This window comes from Salvelinus alpinus, chromosome 17 (genome assembly GCF_045679555.1).
Source record: "Salvelinus alpinus chromosome 17, SLU_Salpinus.1, whole genome shotgun sequence".
NCBI lineage: Eukaryota > Metazoa > Chordata > Actinopteri > Salmoniformes > Salmonidae > Salvelinus > Salvelinus alpinus.
The window spans coordinates 28,737,990-28,759,791 of record NC_092102.1 but is presented as its reverse complement, the minus strand read 5'-3'; the positions used below and the strand labels follow the sequence as shown (position 1 = coordinate 28,759,791).

The 21,802-nt window shown below is 41.9% G+C and overlaps 1 protein-coding gene across 3 annotated transcripts in view; it reads left to right on the top strand.

The window, feature by feature from the left end:
• LOC139542674 (nucleolar protein 4-like) overlaps positions 1–21,802 on the top strand; it is a 182,357-nt gene that overhangs the window by 85,453 nt on the left and 75,102 nt on the right. For 2 of the 3 annotated variants that reach the window (XM_071348397.1, XM_071348396.1), the window contains exons 3-4: positions 5,189–5,300; positions 13,884–13,993. In XM_071348397.1, coding sequence (XP_071204498.1) covers positions 5,189–5,300; positions 13,884–13,993 — 222 coding nt within the window. Of the gene's footprint in view, positions 1–5,188; positions 5,301–13,883; positions 13,994–17,677; positions 17,907–21,802 lie in introns of those variants that run through there. The other variant, XM_071348399.1, reaches the window with a different exon arrangement.

Genomic DNA, 21,802 nt, shown 5'->3' with positions numbered 1-21,802 from the left:
CAGAACGGAGCAAATAGAATGACATCATTCCACTAATTCTGCTCCAGCCATTACCACGAGCCCGTCCTCCCCAATTAAGGTGCCACCAACCTCCTGTGGAGTGCACAACTGGTAAATAGTCACTTATAGATATGTCAGTCAGTCAGGTGGCTAACTGCTGACAGAGACTTCTATTGCAGTAACTTTGAAGTGCTCTGGCTAGTAATACTTAGCCAGCTAGAAGGATGAAGAAAGAAGCTAATGTTAAATTGAGCCTACCTCAGCAGGAGCAAAAAATATGTTATTAAATCCTCGTAATAACTTTGCTTTACAGAGAGTAGGTTACTGAGACAGACAGTGATGTGGCGCTCAGTGGTGAGGCTGAGGCAGGCTGCAATGCATGCAGGAGGAAGCAGAGACAGAGCGAGAGGAAGCAAGCAGAGAGAGAGGTTAGTATATTGGTTCCCAAACTTGGGGCCGGAGACCCATGTGGGGTCCCCTGAGAAAATCTGTACTAATCTTATCAAACAAGTTAGGAACTTTTAAAAAAAGAAGATATTTTTCAATATGAATATCTCCACATACCCTGTAGGCTTACATTAAAATGCAAACAATACAGTTCTAAAATGTTTGTTTTTATCACTGATGCTATGTCAGTGTGAATCATGACTCATATTTACCCCCTTTCAGGGGTATAACGTTACAATTGTATAGCTAATAGGTTATGTGTTTGTAGATCAACTGAGGTGAATGAACCTACAGCAGCCAAGGTGATAATGACTCGGGTCATTTCTGCTTGTTTTTGCTGTTCTCCAAATACCCTTTCAAATTGTTTTATTGTATCGAAATGCAGTAAATTAGCTTCAACTTTCAGTGAGGTCCCTTTTAGGGCCTCTCTAAAACTCAAACCCCCTTCCCTCTAGATCCCCTCTCACTCCCCTCCTCCCCTCCCTCATTTTACAACCTTCACCTCTCTGGCGAGGATGTTTGTTAGAGGGAAGGGGGTTTGAGGGAGAGGCGAGCGTGTGTATTTTCTTCTGCTCCCAACCCCAGCCTGCCACAGAGGGCGGAGTGATAGAGGGAGGCCAGTTTGAGAGAGAAGGGGAGAGGAGGAGGAAAGGATGACTGCAGGGACAGCGTGAAAAAAGGAAAAATCGGAAGGTGACAGCAAGGGCAGGAGACATAGGAGAATACATTGAAAGTTCTCCTAGAGATAATCTCGTGTCACCATGCCACCTTGCAAAAATGATGAAGAGACTGTGCAAACTGTCACCAAAGGCTGTGACTGACATTTGTCTCCATTTTATTCATAAAGACTAGGGTTGCAAAGGGTCGGAAACTTTCTGGTAAATTTCTGGAATTTTTCTGGAAATTTCCATGGGATGTTAAAACTTCTCTAGGATAGGGGGCAGCATTTTCACGTTTGGATGAAAAGCATACCCAAATTCAACTGCCAGCTACTCATCCCCAGAAGATAAGATATGCATATTGTTCGTAGATTTGGATAGAAAACACTCTGAAGTTTCTAAAACTGTTTGAATCATGTCTGTGAGTATAACAGAACTTATTTAGCAGGCGAAACCCAGAGGACAAACCATTCAGATTTCTTTTTTTTTTTAGGTCACTCTCTTTTCAATGCGTTTTCATTGGGAAACCAGATTTCTAAGGGACCTGCTTGCAGTTCCTACCGCTTCCACTGGATGTCAACAGTCTTGAGAAATTGGTTGAGGTTATTCCTTTGTGTAATGAAGAAGTACGGCCATCTTGAACGAGAGTCACATGAAGTGTCCTGTTAGATAGAAGCGCGTGACCAGTAAGCTAGCTATAGTTGGTTTTAATCCTATATTGAACACAGATCATCCCGTCTTCAATTTTATTGATTATTAACGTTAAAAAATACCTAAAGTTATATTACAAAAGTAGTTTGACATTTTTTGGCAAAGTTTACAGGTAACCTTTGAGATATTTTGTAGTCACGTTTGAGCAAGTTGGAACCGGTGTTTTTCTGGATCAAACACGCCAAATAAATGGACATTTTGGATATATATCGACGGAATTAATCGAACAAAAGGACCATTTGTGATGTTTATGGGACATATTGGAGTGCCAACAACAGAAGCTCGTCAAAGGTAAGGCATGAATTATATTTTTATTTCTGCGTTTTGTGTCGCACCTGCATGGTTGAAATATGCTTCTCTGTCTTTGTTTACTATTGTGCTATCCTCAGATAATAGCATAGTTTGCTTTCGCCGAAAAGCCTATTTGAATTCTGACATGTTGGCTGGATTCACAACCAGTGTAGCTTTAATTTGGTATCTTTCATGTGTGATTTAATGAAAGTTAGATTTTTATAATAATTTTCATAGTAATTCATTTGAATTTGGCGCTCTGCATTTTCTCTGGCTTTTTGCCAAGTGAGACAGTAGCGTCCCGCCTAAACTCAGATTTTTGGATATAAATATGAACTTTACCGAACAAAACATACATGTATTGTGTAACATGAAGTCCTATGAGTGTCATCTGATGAAGATCATCAAAGGTTAGCGATTAATTTTATCTCTTTCTGCTTTTTGTTACTCCTCTCTTTGGCTGGAAAAATGGCTGTATTTTTCTGTGGCTATGTACTGACTTAACATAATCGTTTGGTGTGCTTTCGCCGTAAATCCTTTTTGAAATCATACGTGTTGGCTGGATTCACAACAAGTGTAGCTTTAATTTGGTGCCTTTCATGTGTGATTTCATGAAAGTTTGATTTTTATAATAATATATTTGAATTTGGCGCTCAGCATTTTTACTGGCTTTTGGCCAAGTGGGACATTAGCGTCCCACATATCCCAGAGAAGTTAATTTGGGGAATTTTGCTTAAATTCATCATAAAAGTTAGCTTATAACAGTGAACTTTTTTTTGTGGGATACACATAAGGAAATTCTAGATCTTGTGGCATATTTTGGTTCAACTATCCCCAATTCAATGGAATTGCAACCCTCTGCATGTACAGTGCATTCTTCCTTCACATCAGAATCAGAATCAGAATCACATTCAGCTGATTCTCAAGATCTTGCACACTAATGAGATGCTATTGAGCCCACGCTATTACACTGTCTGAGCCAAGGACAACATGCTTTCTGGTAAATTTTGATTACAATACTGGTTGAGGTGAATATATTTTATGACATACATTATTTTTTGAAAACTAGTAAATAGTAGCCTGCAGCAAAGTGTGTTTAAATAATGTCTAACTTGTTAACAATTTCTGCTAGTTAGTTAGCCGTTTTATAGTGTGGTGAATGTGCTGCTAAAAGCCAAGGAAATGGTTAGGTATGTGAAGGGTCATCAAGTTATAGCAGCAATCTACCTCACCAAGCAAAGTGAGAAAATAAGAGCACCACATTGAAGCTGCCCAGCAACACCCGTTGTCATCAGATTTGACAGTCTCCTGGAGGGGAATGAGTCTCTCCAAGAAATGTGCCGATATGGACAGCCCCATCAAGAGGATCCTCCTGGATGATGTATTTTGGGAGACAGTGGTAAGCAGCCTGAAACTCCTGAAACCTATAGCAGTAGCAATTGCACGGATTGAGGTAGACAATGCCATCCTGTCTGATGTTCAGACTCTGCTTGCAGATGTAAGAGAAGAAATCCGTACTGCCCTGCCCACTTCACTGTTGCTCCAAGCAGAGAAAATTGCAGTTCTGAAATACATCAAAAAGTGTGAAGCCTTCTGCCTGAAGCCCATACACGCCGCAGCGTACATGTTGGACCCAAAGTATGCTGGCAAGAGCATCCTGTCTGGTGCAGAGATCAACAACGCCTATGGTGTCATCACTACCGTGTCTCGTCACCTTGGCCTGGATGAGGGCAAGGTTCTTGGCAGTCTGGCGAAGTACACTTCCAAGCAAGGTCTTTGGGATGGAGATGCAATATGGCAGTCGTGCCAACATATCTCATCAGCTACCTGGTGGAATGGACTTTGTGGATCTGAGGCTCTTTCCCCTGTTGCCTCCATCATCCTCCAAATCCCACCAACATCAGCCACCTCGGAGCGCAACTGGTCCTTGTTTGGGAACACACACACCAAAGCACACAACAGGCTGACCAATACAAGGGTTGAATAATTGGTGGCCATCCAGGCAAATGTGAGGCTTTTAGAGCCTGAGAACGAGCCATCCTCAACACGGTCGGAAAGTGACAGTGAAGATGAGGCCTCAGAGTCTGATGATCAAGAGGTGGACATTGAGGAGGTCCATGGAGAAGACATGGAAGCCTGAGAGGAAGACAACCAAAGCTTTAGTTTCTAGACTATCATTTTACAGATGAATGTTGAAAACGTTTTTGGGAGATGAGATGGATCATTGGGGATCATTCAATATTCCCTTTCTTTTGTTGTTAAGTGAAATCCACCCATGTGAAGAGTCAACTCATTTAATTAAAGTTCAATTCGTAACTAAATAGTTGTTTTTATTTCTATTGGAAGGATTAAATCATTTGCAATTATGTCCACTTATGATAAGGTAAAAGGTGTATGTTTCTGTCTCCATATGATATGCTAAATATATCCAGTGCAGAAAACATCTACATTTAAATGGTATTAATATTAATTTGCATATATTTCTGTTAATTCCCATATATTCCCATAATTTCCACGGAAAGTTTCCACCTCTGAATATTCCCAAAACTGTGCAATGCTAGACTAGACCACACCCCGCTCTCCTTGTTACACTCACGGAAGTATGCGCACACACACACACACACACACACACACACACACACACACACACACACACACACACACACACACACACACACACACACACACACACACACACACACACACACACACACACACACACACACACATACACACACACACACACCCTTAAAACCCTACTGACACTCACTGCCTCTACTCTGGGTGAAGTGGTGACATATTGTTTGATGGAGTTTTAACAGAGAGTTCAAATTGAGCCTGTAGAGACAGTAGTATCACCTCTTCAGTGTTCAATACTAGAAGCATGCATAGTAGCATCTTTATCAGCCATGGCTCTGGTAGTGATATAATTTTTTTCTCTCTTTTCCCCTTGTCTCTCACTCTCTCTTCCCCTTGTCTCTCACTCTCTCTCTCTGTCTCTCTCTCTCTCTCTCTCTCTCCCCTCTCTCTCGCTCCCACACCCCCCTCGCTCACTTGCTCGCTCTCTCGCTGATGGGCAGATAGCGGAGACGTATGCCTTCCTGCCCAGGGAGGCAGTGACCCGTTACCTGATGAGCTGTGGTGAGTGTCAGAAGAGGATGCACATCAGCCCTGGCGGAGCAGAGTTCAAAGGTAAACAACCTCTCTGTTTCTCTCTGGACCACTGACTGTTCAGAGCTATTTGGAAAGCTTCCGCAGTAGGCCTACATTACTACTCACGTCTGTACTGTCTGTAAGACAGCCCATACAAATTTCAGACTCTCAGAGCATGGATGTAGATGGACAGGGATTTTCATATGAGTTGTAAAAAGAACACTTTTGAGCGCTGCTTGCTTTGCCCCCTCCTCCACTCCCCCTCCCCCTCTTATCCTCGTCTTGCTGCCACCCTAAAGGCACACCCCGCCAGTTTTCCCAGTCCTCCCCAGTCCTATTAAACTTATAGTCATTGGAGTGTCCTGCCTCCTTCCTAACACACTGCAATTAGCCCAATTTGGGGCCTATAACAAAGAAATAAATAAAAAATTGAGAGAGAGGCACAGCAGCCAGAGAGAAAAACGGCTTATTTCTTTGTATAGCGTTTGTATTGTAGTGCTCGTTTCCCAGACTGAGAGAGTGCACAGTGTGTGGTATGGCATTGAACTGTGCTCAGCTCTGCTAGCCTGGGTTGGCTTGTGTCTTCCCCTGTGCCTGCTGGTTGGCTGTGTTAGCTTTGGCAAGTGACTGTGCCACTGGAGGACAGCTGTGGCGGTAAGGGAACCGTGACTCAGACTGGCATTCCAGAGGAAGATTCCTGATATCCCACAACCGCATGCATTGTTCCCAAGGCCAAGGGTGAAAGACACACGGAGACAGACAAAAATGGGGTGAAAATGGTGAGGAGAGAAATAAATCAGAGAGAGTCCGAAATGGAGTGAAATCTTCAATGGCTGTCCTGCAATTTATACATTTATAGATCTTTTATTTCCTCTATTCAGGGTCCCATATTGACAGAGGGGCTGTCATGTACCTTCACATATGGAAGGCACTTCCATATTCCCACAAGAACAGAACATGGGTAGTATGTAAAGTAAACCATGCCAAATGAATAGTAATGCTCACCAAACCCTCTCCTCCATCCCATAAACACACAACGCAGCAAGAGAAGTGCTCCCAGGCCCGATCTGTCTGTCAGAGTGTTGTGTCAACGCTGAGCAGCTGACACTGGGCGTCGCTCATAAAGAGAGCAGCTAATTGGCTTCCTTCCCTATGGGGGTCCACCCCTCTCCACCCCTCTCAACCCCTCCAACCCACCACCCCCCTCCTCTCCGCCTAAGCCACCCGCAAAAGTTCAGTGTTGAATTATTGAATGCAATTCATTACTGTATGCTGTGGCTTTTTTAAATTGACATCAGGCAGTCTTTTGAGTCACATCTTTCATCTTTCGTCTCTTCAACCTTCATAATAATGTATTGGTTATGCACTAGGAACAGGTGTCGAGGAGGTGTAGAATAGGGCCCATATTCATAAAGCCCTCAGAGAAGGAGAAGGAGAAGGAGTGTTGATCTATGATCAGTTTTTTGCCTTTTAGATCATGATGAATAAGATTACATGGACAGGAGGGACCTGATCCTAGATCAGCACTAGATCTGAGACGCTTTATTAATACGAGCCTTGGTCGCTGGTCCTGTGCTGATTTTTCCTCCCTTCTCATTTTAAACTCCATTTCTCAGCTGTCAAGTCTAGTCTCTGTCATTTCATTTATCTGCTGACCTACTAAGGGACAATGTTCTGGAGTCCTGAAGGGGGGAAATACAAGGCAGATAATCTATACCTCTGCAGTAAATAGACAGGAGCGCAATCGATTACTGATGGATAGAGTGTGTGTACACATGAGTGTACTGTCCCAGTAGGTGATAGGTTGTTTGATATGATCCTTGGAGAGGAGGACCCTGTACGCCATGTGATAGTACCCTCCAAGGTCAGGTCCCTGGGTCTGAACCCCGCCCTGTGCAACTGGGTCCTGAACTTCCTGACGGACCGCCCCCAGGTGGTGAAGGTAGAAAACAACACCTCCACTTTGCTGATCCTCAACACAGGGGCCACACAGGGGCCCCACAAGGGTGCGAACTCAGACCCCTCCTGTACTCCATGTTCACCCATGACTACATGGCCACGCATGCCTCCGACTCAATCATCAAGTTTGCAGATGACACAACAGTAGTAGGCCTGATTACCAACAATGACGAGACAGCCTACAGGGAGGAGGTGAGGGCCCTGGAAGAGTGATGCCAGGAAAATAACCTCTCACTTAACATCAACAAAACAAAGGAGCTGCTCGTGGACTTCAGGAAACAACAGAGGGAGCACACCCCTATCCACATAGACGGGACCACAGTGGAAAGCTTCAAGTTCCTCGGCGTACACATCACTGAAGATCTGAAATTGTCCACCCACAAAGACAGGAGGCTGAAGAAATTTGGCTTGGCCCCTAAAACCCTCACAAACTCTTACAGATGCACAATTGACAGCATTCTGTCGGGCTGTTTCACCACCTGGTATGGCAACTGCACCGCCCGCAATCGCAGGGCTCTCCAGAGGGTGGTGTGGTCTGCCCAACGTATCACCGGGGTCAAACTATGTGCCCTCCAGGACACCTACAGCACCCCATGTCACAGGAAGGCCAAAAGGTAATCAAGGACATCAACCACCCGAGCCACGGAATGTTCACCCCGCTATCATCTAGAAGGCGAGGTCAGTACAGGTGCATCAAAGCTGGGACCGAGAGACTGAAAAACAGCTTCTATCGCAAGGCCATCAGACTGTTAAACAGCCATCACTAGCCGGGTTCCACCCGGTTACGTAGCCCTGCACCTTAGAGGCTGCTGTCCTATATACATAGATATGGAATCACTGGCCACTTTAATAATGGAACACTAGTCACTTTAGTAATGTTTAAATAATGTTTACATACTGCTTTACTCATCTCATATGTACAGTGGGGCAAAAAAGTATTTAGTCAGCCACATATTGTGCAAGTTCTCCCACTTAAAAAGATGAGAGAGGCCTGTAATTTTCATCATAGGTACACTTCAACTATGACAGACAAAATGAGAAAAAAAATCCAGAAAATCACATTGTAGGATTTTTTATGAATTTATTTGCAAATTATGGTGGAAAATAAGTATTTGGTCAATAACAAAAGTTTATCTCAATACTTTGTTATATACCCTTTGTTGGCAATGACAGAGGTCAAACGTTTTCTGTAAGTCTTCACAAGGTTTTCACACACTGTTGCTGGTATTTTGGCCCATTCCTCCATGCAGATCTCCTCTAGAGCAGTGATGTTTTGGGGCTGTTGCTGGGCAACACGGACTTTCAACTCCCTCCAAAGATTTTCTATGGGATTGAGATCTGGAGACTGGCTAGGCCACTCCAGGACCTTGAAATGCTTCTTACAAAGCCACTCCTTCGTTGCCCGGGCGGTGTGTTTGGGATCATTGTCATGCTGAAAGACCCAGCCACGTTTCATCTTCAATGCCCTTGCTGATGGAAGGAGGTTTTCACTCAAAATCTCACGATACATGGCCCCATTCATTCTTTCCTTTACACGGATCAGTCGTCCTGGTCCCTTTGCAGAAAAACAGCCCCAAAGCATGATGTTTCCACCCCCATGCTTCACAGTAGGTATGGTGTTCTTTGGATGCAACTCAGTATTATTTGTCCTCCAAACACGACGAGTTGAGTTTTTACCAAAAAGTTCTATTTTGGTTTCATCTGACCATATGACATTCTCCCAATCTTCTTCTGGATCATCCAAATGCTCTCTAGCAAACTTCAGACGGGCCTGGACATGTACTGGCTTAAGCAGGGGGACACGTCTTGCACTGCAGGATTTGAGTCCCTGGCGGCGTAGTGTGTTACTGATGGTAGGCTTGGTTACTTTGGTCCCAGCTCTCTGCAGGTCATTCACTAGGTCCCCCCGTGTGGTTCTGGGATTTTTGCTCACCGTTCTTGTGATCATTTTGACCCCACGGGGTGAGATCTTGCGTGGAGCCCCAGATCGAGGGAGATTATCAGTGGTCTTGTATGTCTTCCACTTCCTAATAATTGCTCCCACAGTTGATTTCTTCAAACCAAGCTGCTTACCTATTGCAGATTCAGTCTTCCCAGCCTGGTGCAGGTCTACAATTTTGTTTCTGGTGTCCTTTGACAGCTCTTTGGTCTTGGCCATAGTGGAGTTTGGAGTGTGACTGTTTGAGGTTGTGGACAGGTGTCTTTTATACTGATAACAAGTTCAAACAGGTGCCATTAATACAGGTAACGAGTGGAGGACAGAGGAGCATCTTAAAGAAGAAGTTACAGGTCTGTGAGAGCCAGAAATCTTGCTTGTTTGTAGGTGACCAAATACTTATTTCCCACCATAATTTGCAAATAAATTCATAAAAAATCCTACAATGTGATTTTCTGGATTTTTTTGTCTCATTTTGTCTGTCATAGTTGAAGTGTACCTATGATGAAAATTACAGGCCTCTCTCATCTTTTTAAGTGGGAGAACTTGCACAATTGGTGGCTGACTAAATACTTTTTTGCCCCACTGTACAGTGGGGAGAACAAGTATTTGATACACTGCCGATTTTGAAGGTTTTCCTACTTACAAAGCATGTAGAGGTCTGTCATTTTTATCATAGGTACACTTCAACTGTGAGAGACGGAATCTAAAACAAAAATCCAGAAAATCACATTGTATGATTTTTAAGTAATTAAATTGCATTTTATTGCGTGACATAAGTATTTGATCACCTACCAACCAGTAAGAATTCCGGCTCTCACAGACCTGTTAGTTTTTCTTTTAGAAGCCCTCCTGTTCTCCACTCATTACCTGTATTAACTGCACCTGTTTGAACTTGTTACCTGTATAAAAGACACCTGTACACACACTCAATCAAACAGACTCCAATCTCTCCACAATGGCCAAGACCAGAGAGCTGTGTAAGGACATCAGGGATAAAATTGTAGACCTGCACAAGGCTGGGATGGGCTACAGGTCAATAGGCAAGCAGCTTGGTGAGAAGGCAACAACTGTTGGCGCAATTATTAGAAAATGGAAGATGTTCAAGATGACGGTCAATCACCCTCGGTCTGGGGCTCCATGCAAGATCTCACCTCGTGGGGCATCAATGATCATAAGGAAGGTGAGGGATCAGCCCAGAACTACACGGCAGGACCTGGTCAATGACCTGAAGAGAGCTGGGACCACAGTCTCAAAGAAAACCATTAGTAACACACTACGCTGTCATGGATTGAAATCCTGCAGCGCACGCAAGGTCCCCCTGCTCAAGCCAGCGCATGTCCAGGCCCGTCTGAAGTTTGCCAATGACCATCTGGATGATCCAGAGGAGGAATGGGAGAAGGTCATGTGGTCTGATGAGACAAAAATAGAGCTTTTTGGTCTAAACTCCACTCGCCATGTTTGGAGGAAGAAGAAGGTTGAGTACAACCCCAAGAACACCCTCCCAACCGTGAAGCATGGAGGTGGAAACATAATTCTTTGGGGATGCTTTTCTGCAAAGGGGACAGGACGACTGCACCGTATTGAGGGGAGGATGGATGGGGCCATGTATCGCGAGATCTTGGCCAAAAACCTCCTTCCCTCAGTAAGAGCATTGAAGATGGGTCGTGGCTGGATCTTCCAGCATGACAACGACCCGAAACACACAGCCAGGGCAACTAAGGAGTGGCTCCGTAAGAAGCATCTCAAGGTCCTGGAGTGGCCTAGCCAGTCTCCAGACCTGAACCCAATAGAAAATCTTTGGAGGGAGCTGAACGTCCGTATTGCCCACCGACAGCCCCGAAACCTGAAGGATCTGGAGAAGGTATGTATGGAGGAGTGGGCCAAAATCCCTGCTGCAGTGTGTGCAAACCTGGTCAATAACTACAGGAAACGTATGATCTTTGTAATTGCAAACAAAGGTTTCTGTACCAAATATTAAGTTCTGCTTTTCTGATGTATCAAATACTTATGTCACGCAATAAAATGCAATTTAATTACTTAAAAATCATACAATGTGATTTTCTGCATTTTTGTTTTAGATTCCGCCTCTCACAGTTGAAGTGTACCTATGATAAAAATTACAGACCTCTACATGCTTTGTAAGTAGGAAAACCTTCAAAATCGGCAGTGTATCAAATACTTGTTCTCCCCACTGTATATACTGTATTCTATTCTACTGTGTTTTATTCAATGCCACTCCGACATTACTCGCTCTAATATTTATATATTTCTTAAATCCATTTTTTTTTACTTTTAGATTTTTATGAATTGTTACATACTACTGCACTGTTGGAGCTAGGAACACAAGCATTTCACTACACCTGCAATAACATCTGCTAAATATGTGTGTGACCAATAAAATGTTATTTAATTTAATTTAATTTGATGAGGAAGACAGACTATTGCTTGCACTTGAAGTATAACGTCAATGCAATTCAAGAGAGGATGTATACCAGTTCAGTTATAGAGAATTTGCAGTTATTTTGTTACATGCTATATTATATATTATGGTAGAGAAGTCTTTAAAAATGAACTGCTGGTATAAGTAAGTTCAAATGCACAAGCATCTTAATGTAGGATGTCCACTTAGTGGTTTAATGCACCCATTACATATACTGTAAATGTCCATCATGGCCAATGGCAGAGAAATCATACTGCAGGCCCATTACTATTCATTAAAAAAATCTGGTCTCTTTTTCATTATGGTTTAACACAGGGCAGGATAGTAGTGGATTTGTATTTATTATGGATCCCCATTAGCTGTTGCCAAGGCAGCAGCTACTCTTCCTGGGGTCCAAATTACATTACATATAAAACAAAAGATGAAACAGTACATCATATTATGCTGTTACACCACTACATATCAACAATACAAAAGGTATAATATCATCATACAACATTACAATGTAGCATGCGTGTGCTAGCGTGCGTGTGCTAGTGTGTGTGTGCGTGCGTGTGTGCCTGTGTGTGTCTCTTCACAGTCCACGTTGTTTCATAAGGTGTAGTTTGATCTGTTTTTTAAATCTGATTTTACTGCTTACATGAGTTATTTGATGTGGAATAGAGTTCCATGTAGTCATGGCTCTGTGTAGTACTGTGAATTTCCCTGAGTCTGTTCTGGACTTGGGGACTGTGAAGAGACCCCTTGTGGCATGTCTTATGGGGTTTACATGGGTGTCTGTGTACTAGTTGTTTGAACATGTCAATACCACTAACAAAGACAAGAAGTGATGCAGTCAATCTCCTCTACTTTGAGCCAGGAGAGATTGACATGCATGTCATTGATGTTAGCTTGCCGTGCTGCCAGCCATGCTGCTCTGTTCTGGGCCAACTCATTTGCATATGTCCCTCTTTGTGGCACTTGACCATATGACTGAGCAGTAGTCCAGGTGTGACAAAACTAGGGCCCTGTAGGACTTGTTTTGTGGATAGCAATGTCAAAAGAGCAGAGCAGCGCTTTATTATGGACAGACTTCTCCCCATCTTAGCTACTGTTGCATCAATATGTTTGACCATGACAGTTTACAATCCAGGGTTACACAAAGCAGTTTAGTCTCCTCAACTTGCTCAATTTCCACATTATTTATTACAAGATTTAATTAAGGTAATCTATACATAGAGTAAGAGCTGATTCTGGTCAAAAGCTGCTTGTTTGTTTCTGCGTGCTTGTGGCAGCTGCCAGGAATAGCAATTTGGTGGCTTTGCTGCTTTCTTTATGAGCGATCCACCCTCTTCTATCTCTCTCGCACATGTACACATGCACACTGTAAAATTATTCTGGGGTGAATTGAAATTGACAAAAAAAACAAAAAAACATATACTTAATAAAAATAAATGTAAGTTGTTTCAATGATTTGTTAATTTAAATGATGTATGTGATTTAATATACTAAATTGTAATAATATTTCTCTCTAGTTAATAATTTTAACTTATTGCAACAATTTTGCCTCTTGCCTCTGTTTTTAGAGGATTGTGGGTAATTAAAATGTTTTTGTTGTATGCATGTTTGAAGAAAGAAAGTTTATTTATATATTAGAATTAAGCAGCCCGTTGTGCAAAATGGTGTACTGGATCATGATGAACGGATATCAAAACCGGCAGGCAAATTATTGTTCAATGATGAGACCACCCATTCCTTCCATCACCACTCTTAATGATGGAAGCAAATGCGGCTTCCTGCCAGTGGTGGAAAAAGTACCCAATTGTCATACTTAAGTAAAGATACCTTAATAGAAAATGACAAAAAAAAGGTTAAAGTCACCAAATAAAATTCTACTTGAGTAGAAGCCTAAAAGTATTTGGTTTTAAATATACATAAGTATCAAAAGTAAATGTAATTGCTAAAATATGCTTTAAAAAGTGCAAGTATAAATAATTTAAAATTCCTTAAATTAAGCAAACTAGACAGCACCATTTTCTCTACTCCCTCATTAAATGGCCCTCTAGTGTCCACTTAGAGCACTGCCACCCAGGCGGAGTCCATTGACTAGTGCATGTACAGATTCATCAGGGCACTCAACAGAAGAAAAAAAATGAATTTCTAAAGTTCAGGTAGTGCCTCGCTCTTTCAGTTTGTTTTCTTACATTTTGGTGCCTAATGAACATGACCCTGTATGTGTTTGGGTTCAAGAAGGAGGTTATGGGAGAATGAAAGTCATAATACTTTGTGTGTATAATCTTCACAGAAAATGACAGACCGACATCACTGGTGCCGGATCTCATCGACTACAACATGCCGCTGACCACCACCTATCTGAAGCAGATGAAACTCCAGTGCATGAGTACCAATGAGCAGGTAAGGCCAAGGTGTAGCTTGTACATCAGGGTTCCCTAACTGGCGGCCCCCAGGAGATTGTAATTGGCCCCCCAAGTTTTCTGAGAAAGATTATATATATATATATATATATATATATACACACACACACACACACACACACACACACACACACACACACACACTACCGGTCAAATGTTTTAGAACACCTAGTCATTCAAGGGTTTTTCTTTATTTGTACTATTTTCTACATTATAGAATAATAGTGAATACATCATAACTATGAAATAACACATGTGAAATCATGTAATAACCAAAAAAGTGTTAAACAAATCAAAATATATTTTATATTTGAGATTCTTCAAATAGCCACCCTTTGCCTTGATGACAGCTTTGCACACTCTTGGCATTCTTGCTCAAATATAAAATATATTTTGATTTGTTTAACACTTTTTTGGTTACTACATGATTCCACAATAAAGAAAAACCGTTGAATGAGTAGGTGTTCTAAAACTTTTGACCAGTAGTGTGTGTGTAATATATGTGTAATATATATATATATATATATATATATATATATATATATATATATATATATATATATATATATATATATATATATATATATATATATATATATATATATACATACATACATACATACATACATACATACATACATACATACAGTACCAATTAAAAGTTTGGACACACCTACTCAAGGGTTGAAACTGGCTCTCATGAATGCCAAGAGTGTGCAAAGCTTTCATCAAGGTGAAGGATGGCTACTTTGAAGAATCTCAAATATAATATATATTTATATATAACACTTTTTTGGTTACTACATGATTCCATATGTGTTCTTTCATAGTTTTGATGTCTTCACTATCATTCTACAATGTAGAAAATAGTAAAAAATAAGAAAAGGCCTTGAATGAGTAGGTTTGTCCAAATGTTTGACTGGTACTGTATATAATATAATAAAATAAAACGATTGTTGGACATAAAAGACAGCAAATCAGCTCCAAGTGATTTTAATTGTGGAAATCTGTTCCAAAGTATTCCCATGCATAATAGAGAGATGTTTGTGATCGTATACAAATGTAAGCAAGGTTTGAAATAATTATGTTTTCGTCAAATATTATTTCTGTTTGGGCTTCTTCTGGTCAATTTGCAGTCTACAAATTCTTTATAATTATGTTCCGGCCCGCTGAAAAAATCAGCCCGCGACTGAATCTAGTTGATGATCCCTGCTGTACATTCTGTTGTCCAGAATAGGTGAAGATTATATGGAAGTGGCCGTCTTCACTGTCATTTCTATCAGGCTCTTTGTGTACCACACACACACTATCCCTCTCCCTCGACAGCCCACCTTCCATCCCCCATGCCAGGTTAGCTATCTGTAAAAGAGCATGGAATCATTCAGGACTGCCAATCAGGCGCACACAGGAAAGTGTGTGCTTGTGAGAGTGTGTAAGCGTGCTCGCGAGATTGTGTGTGCCTGCATCTGTGTGGGCGAATGAAAGTGTGTGTGTGTGGATGTGTGTGGATGGGCGAGTGTGTGCTTGCATGCCTGGTATGATAATCAAGGAGGGAATGGGGTTCAGCTCATTCCAATTAACAAAGACTCGGCAGTCTAATTAACTGAGGTGAGAAAAGTATTGGAGTACCAATTTGCAGAGGAATGCCAATATGTCCTGTCGGCTAGACACTGCCGTTCGCCATGCACACGAACAGAAGTAAATGTAGTGTAAATGTTTCCTGTAGGCCGGATCATAATGTGGTGCTGATATGTTTAAAAATGTTGTATTGTTTGCTGCTACCTTCTTGGTCAGGTCTCCCTTGCAAGTAAGTGTACTCACATCTTTGGTCCAACAACATTGTTAATAATCACCCTAATTATTAACAGTTCACAATTTTACTATGATTTTCATGTTATAATTGATGTAAGACTATATGTATCATTAAATTGAGACATGTCTAAAGACGTGATTTAAAACGGTCAAGTTTTTCACATAAGAATGGGCATGCGTACGCTTGAGCAAGGTGCTCTGCAGGGTCCCCATCTCCTGACTCAACAAAACTAACCATCCCCTGATGGATTGAAATGCAGGGTGTTGGGCATCTAAGTGCTTGAGATTCAGTTTCATGTCTAATTCTGGCTTTTAGATTTTCAGCAGAGCAGCAGTACTCACCAGAGGCAGGAAATGAGGAACAATGACTCAGCTATCAAAAAAGGACGCACAGGCAGTGATGGCTTGGATTGGTGGGTGAGGGTGAGGGGCGGGCACCAGAGTGTAAGAGGGCAGTCATTGAATGACCACTCTGTGAAAGAGGTCATGGGCTTTTGTGTGTGTTTTTTATAGGGTCTTTACAGAGCACGGGGTGGTGCAGGGTTAGAGCGAAAGAGAGAGAAAAGAGCGAAAGAGAGAGAAAAGAGGGAGAGAAGGATGTGGCAGTGAGTGGGGGGGGGGGGGGACAAGACCATCAAGACATGCGTGTCCAGACCAATTCAATAATGGAGGAAATTACCAAGCATCCTTCCTGCAGGCTGCAGACGCTGGGCGGTGGCTCTGTCTCTGCCCGCACCGCCAGGGGAGGGGAAGGGGAGGGGGGCGATGGGAAGAAAATTAAAGAGGGATGGTTCATTATCATTTATGGGCTGTTTTCCCATTTATTCTGTCTTCTCCTGAGAAAACTAATTTCGTTTTTTGGGTGGAGGGTGGCAGGGGGGATGGAGAGGTGGGGGTAGGTAGGCTATAATTACTATGGGGCTATAGGAAGACACCAGATAAGATACCAGTTAAAGTGAAGTCTAGTTTATAAAATGAGGAATAAACCCCTCCCCCCCACCTCACGATAATGATGATGAATAAAAAGCAGTCTATTTATAACAGGTTGTATTTGCGTATTGAAAAAGACAATATGTGTTTTATACTGGGGAGAATGTAGCTTAATAAAGTCAATGTATTGTGTTGGTCAATGTAACTATAAGGACTGGAATAGAGTGCATGGTGCTGACCTGCTCTAATATATATAGTGGCATGAACAATTTCAAGGGTCTACACTCACATCAATATTGAACACGCTATGAGATGTGTGTTACGGGTTCGTATGTTTTGAAATTGTGTGTTATTGATACATACACATTCCAGGTTTCGCCTGTAGGTGGCAGAAGTTCCCCATAAATCTGTCTTAAAGTGCGTACAGTACATACGCCTTATCCGCACACAAATCATCTGTTGACTCCCTTTAAAGGGACTCACGTGGTTATGCTATGAATTTTTTTTAAATATCATTTTTACTCAATTGCTAAAAAGTCCTTCAGAATGAAAGAAGACTATTGTGTGATCAAACCATAGAAATGGGTCAAACCTTAAGGCATATACTTTTCTTTAAATGCCTCCTTTGTGTGTAAGTTACTGTAGGCTATTGATTGTTCGTGTATCACTCTCTTATTTGCCTACACATGTTTTTATTTTGATGAATCAATTACATATTTCTGAAGTAAAGGTTTTAAGTGAAAATACTGAATGTGAAGTCAGGTGTGGGCATTTGTAGAGCAAGAAACAAAGCAATGACTGTACTGTACTCCAGTGTGGGAATTGACAAAGAGAAGAGGGGAGAGGCAGTGGTAAAATATGTATTTATAAAGCCGCCAAAGACCATTTGAAATGTATTGAGTGAACCCACTCGAACGCACTGTTGCCTACAGTCCCTATTTTGCACGAGGCGTGTGACGTCGGTTACCACTGCCGCTGCCCCGCCTCCATCTTTGGGGCTGGCTGACAGTGCAAGTCTTGGAGGGTCCTGTACTCGCTCCCATACCAGGACATTGTCTTTAGAATTAAACGTAAATAAAGAGACCGGAAAGGGGGAGAAATTGGAGAGTGGTTTGACATTCACACTTGAAAATTCACCATCAGAAGTGAAGGTAAGCATTTATTTTAGATGATACGGTTGTGTTGATATTTTGCTGTTCTCAACTGTGGGCTAAGCTATTTTCAGCAGCTTTGGGAAATAATGTTGTGGCAATTACACCTCCCCATTTTTCAGCTTATTTATACCCAAATATATAATAATTTCTAACCAATGAATGACTGATAAAATGGTTTATATTATTGATTTTCGATAATACCCTATGCCTTGTAGATTTTTGATATAATGCATAGGCTATAATTTGTATCAATTCAATTATTATAGCAAAACGTGTGCTGTAGAAGTTAACAATCTATTCGATCCTCTCACAACTTAAAATGTTATAGTAGGCTATTATAATACCATTCCAAAATATAGTATTAATATCAAACATATATTTCAAGAAGGTACTCCAGCTGACATCCAACATCGCATATAAATGTGTTGTTATCCATCCCTAGTAGGCAATCAATTAAACAATATCCGATGATTGCTGGAGTTAATTGTATAAATTGTCCTACAGTGGTCAGTCATCCTTTTCTTTTGATGTAGGGTATGCAGCAACCGCATACCGTTGAAGTGCATAGTTCACTGTATACTGTGTATCATCGCATGCCATTCCATATGTCACATTGTTCTCTTGTGGGATGCAGAATTACCAAACACAGTGGGAACAATCCCCCACCAGCGAGGCGCGTGCGGTGTGCTCACAGCCCCTCCTCATTGGTACTATAACCCAATGCCTGTGTAACGTGATCATTACTGTAGGTTGCATACTGTAGCAATTTGCTCCTAGTTACCTTCCGAGAAACGTACAAGCCTCGGCAGGATACATTTGAGCTATTAGAATTTCGTGCAGTGCTTTTACACAATGCAGTGGTCCGATGTTACATTGTGATTGTAGCAGCATAAGTTCCATTTTGGCTGCAATTTAGATATTTAATGTTACTATGGTAACCCTTGCCCTGGACGATTCCCCCAGTTGTCCAGCTAGCCGTTAGAAAAAGACTCACTTTAACAAAGGCTAAACATTCTAGCTAGCTAGTACCATTAGCAATTTCTATTTATATCTGGAGTAGCTAACTTTGCAAGCTCTGTCGATATTATTGCTTCAAAGTACTGTGGCCGAGCCACGGTATTTAAGGTAAGTCAAGGAAGGGAGCGTTAGCTTGCCAACGTTTGACAGGTAACATTTGCTAACTAGCTAGTTAGATACATCTAGCAAGATACTTTTGTATATATAGTGTAAGTAACTAATGTATGTGGACACCCCTTCAAATTAGTGGATTCGGCTATTTCAGCCACACCCGTTGCTGACAGGTATATAAAATCAAGCACACCGCCATGCAATCTCCACAGACAAACATTGTCAGTAGAATGGCCTTACTGAAGAGCTCAGTGACTTTTAACGTGGCACCTTCATAGGATGCCACCTTTCCAACAGCTCAGTTACAAAAATATCTGCCCTGCTAGAGCTGCACCGGTCAACTCTAAGTGCTGTTATTGTGAAGTGGAAAGTCATGGTGCAACAACAGCTCAGCCGCGAACTGGACTGCCGAGTACTGAAGTGCGTATTAAGTAAAAATTGTCTGTCCTTGGCTGCGACATTCAGTACCGAGTTCCAAACTGCCTCTGGAAACAACGTCAGCATCAAGAACTGTTAGTCGGGGGCTTCATGAAATGGGTTTCCGTGGTCAATCAGCCGCAAACAAGCCTAAGATCACCATTTGCAATGCCAAGCGTTGACTAGAGTGGTCTAAAGCTTGCCGCCATTGGACTGGAGCAGTGGAAACGCGTTTTCTGGAGTGATTAATCACGCTGCACCATCTGGCAGTCCAACGGACGAATCTGGTTTTGGTGAATTCCAGGAGAACGCTACCTGCCCAAATATATAGTGCCAACTGTAAAATTTGGTGTAGGAGGAATAATGGTCTGGAGCTGTTTTTCATGGTTAGTCCCCTTAGTTCCATTGAAGGGAAATCTTACGCTACAGCATGCAATGACATACTAGACGATTCTGTGCTTCCAACTTTGTGGCAAAAGTTCGGGGAATTTCCTTTCCTGTTTCAGCATGCACAAAGTGAGGTCCCTACAGAAGTGGTTTGTCGAGATCAGTGTGGAAGAACTTGACTGGGCTGCACAGAGCCCTGACCTCAACCCCATCGAACACCATTGGGATGAATTGGAACGCCGACTGCGAGCCAGGCCTAATTGCCCAACATCAGTGCCCCCGACGTCACTAATGCTCTTGTGGCTGAATGGAAGCAAGTCCCCGCAGAAATGTTCCAACATCTATTGGAAAGCCTTCCCAGAACAGTGTGGGCTATTATAGCAGTAAATAGGGGACCAAATCCATATTAATGCCCAGGTTTTTGGAATAAGATATTACACAAGCACATACTTTTGGTCATGTAGTGTATAATTGTGCACCTAACGTAGCTAGCTAGCTAACGTTAAATGGGCGGTCTAATAGTTTCTACATCAATATTTTTTACTTTGAAATGAATTATATAAATACCTCATTAGCTTAGTTAAGCTGTCGTGTCCTATCAGAAGTCAAAATATAAGCTTGTTTCATTTTTACTAAGGTTATACTGTTTGTAAGCAAAGTAAATGTAAACAAACGCTGTATAGCCTCAACATGGTTAAAACTATAATTTTGATAACATGGATGGTCAGTCGATGCATCAATAGTTTTGTCTATGAATTTGAGTGGTTGCATTTCTCCAGCCCCATCTCTCAGCTTTTTTCTGAAACAGTGGCGGAGAAATGCTTTATTGTTTCGGCTAAGAATTGCCCCTTTAACGTTTGAATCTCAGGCCATTTTGTCTGTAACATCTCTGGCAAATTAGCTGGTTGGATAGCTACAGTAAATAGCTAGTTCTAGAAGTGGCCGTCTAAATAGGATCTCTGTGACACTGATAAAACAGCATGGCCGGCAGAAGTTGTGATGCGCTTAATGTTAGCTAGGAAACCCACAACTTCAACTTGAGCTTGTGAAGTTGCTGGTGTTGTTCAACTTGTGTAAAGGAACATTATGCCAATTAATATGAATTTAATATCTTTGAAGCTCCGCCCTGTCATTACACTTATGACACCATAGTAGCCCAAGGGAGACATGCGTCTAAAGTTTTTGCTTCCCAATTTGAACACCAAAATGTTTATAAGCCAATAAGTCACAAACTAAGGCCATGGTTGCTACTGTGCTGTCAATAATATGACTTAGCTTTGCTAGCGAGGTCACTACCTGCACAACTAAATGTGACTGCAGTTGTAACTTAGCACTGCAGTCGCAGTGCACTACTTTCCCAATCAGAACCATGGCAACAGGGTATTTTCTTCTGTCACATGTTTTTTTTGTGGATGAAGTTGGCAGAATTTTTTTGTTGAGGAAAGACAACCTAGCTGGCTGAATCCTAAAGGGACTACAGCTGGTTTCCAGTGGAAAAAGGCTTAATAGCTTTAAACCGTCTTTATCATCCCCTGCCTTCTGTCAGAGCCTCACAAGGATAAAGCCTTTGCCAAAGAAAAATCTGTTTTCTTGACCCCTGTGAGTCAGTTAGCCAGTTGGAGGGGAGGCTGCCTGTGTAGTAATCCTTCCCTTGAGCAAAGCTCCAGAACTGTGACAGTGGGTGTTTCCCTCTCTCCCCACTCCTCTGTTGCCTCTCCTCAAAAAAGTTTCATCTGTCTCAGTATTGTTGTCACAGCATAGCCTATTGTTTCGTGCTTCCCGAGAGAACCTCTATGAAAATAGGACGTGCTAATTTGACATGATGTTCGACCCTGCTTTTGGGAAGATAATGATGATAAATGTAGACTTCTGTAATGTTTATGTACGCATGGCTGACTGGTAGATGGTGGAAGCGCTATGTTTTGGTACCACACCATAGGCCCCACTGTAGTATCCTGATT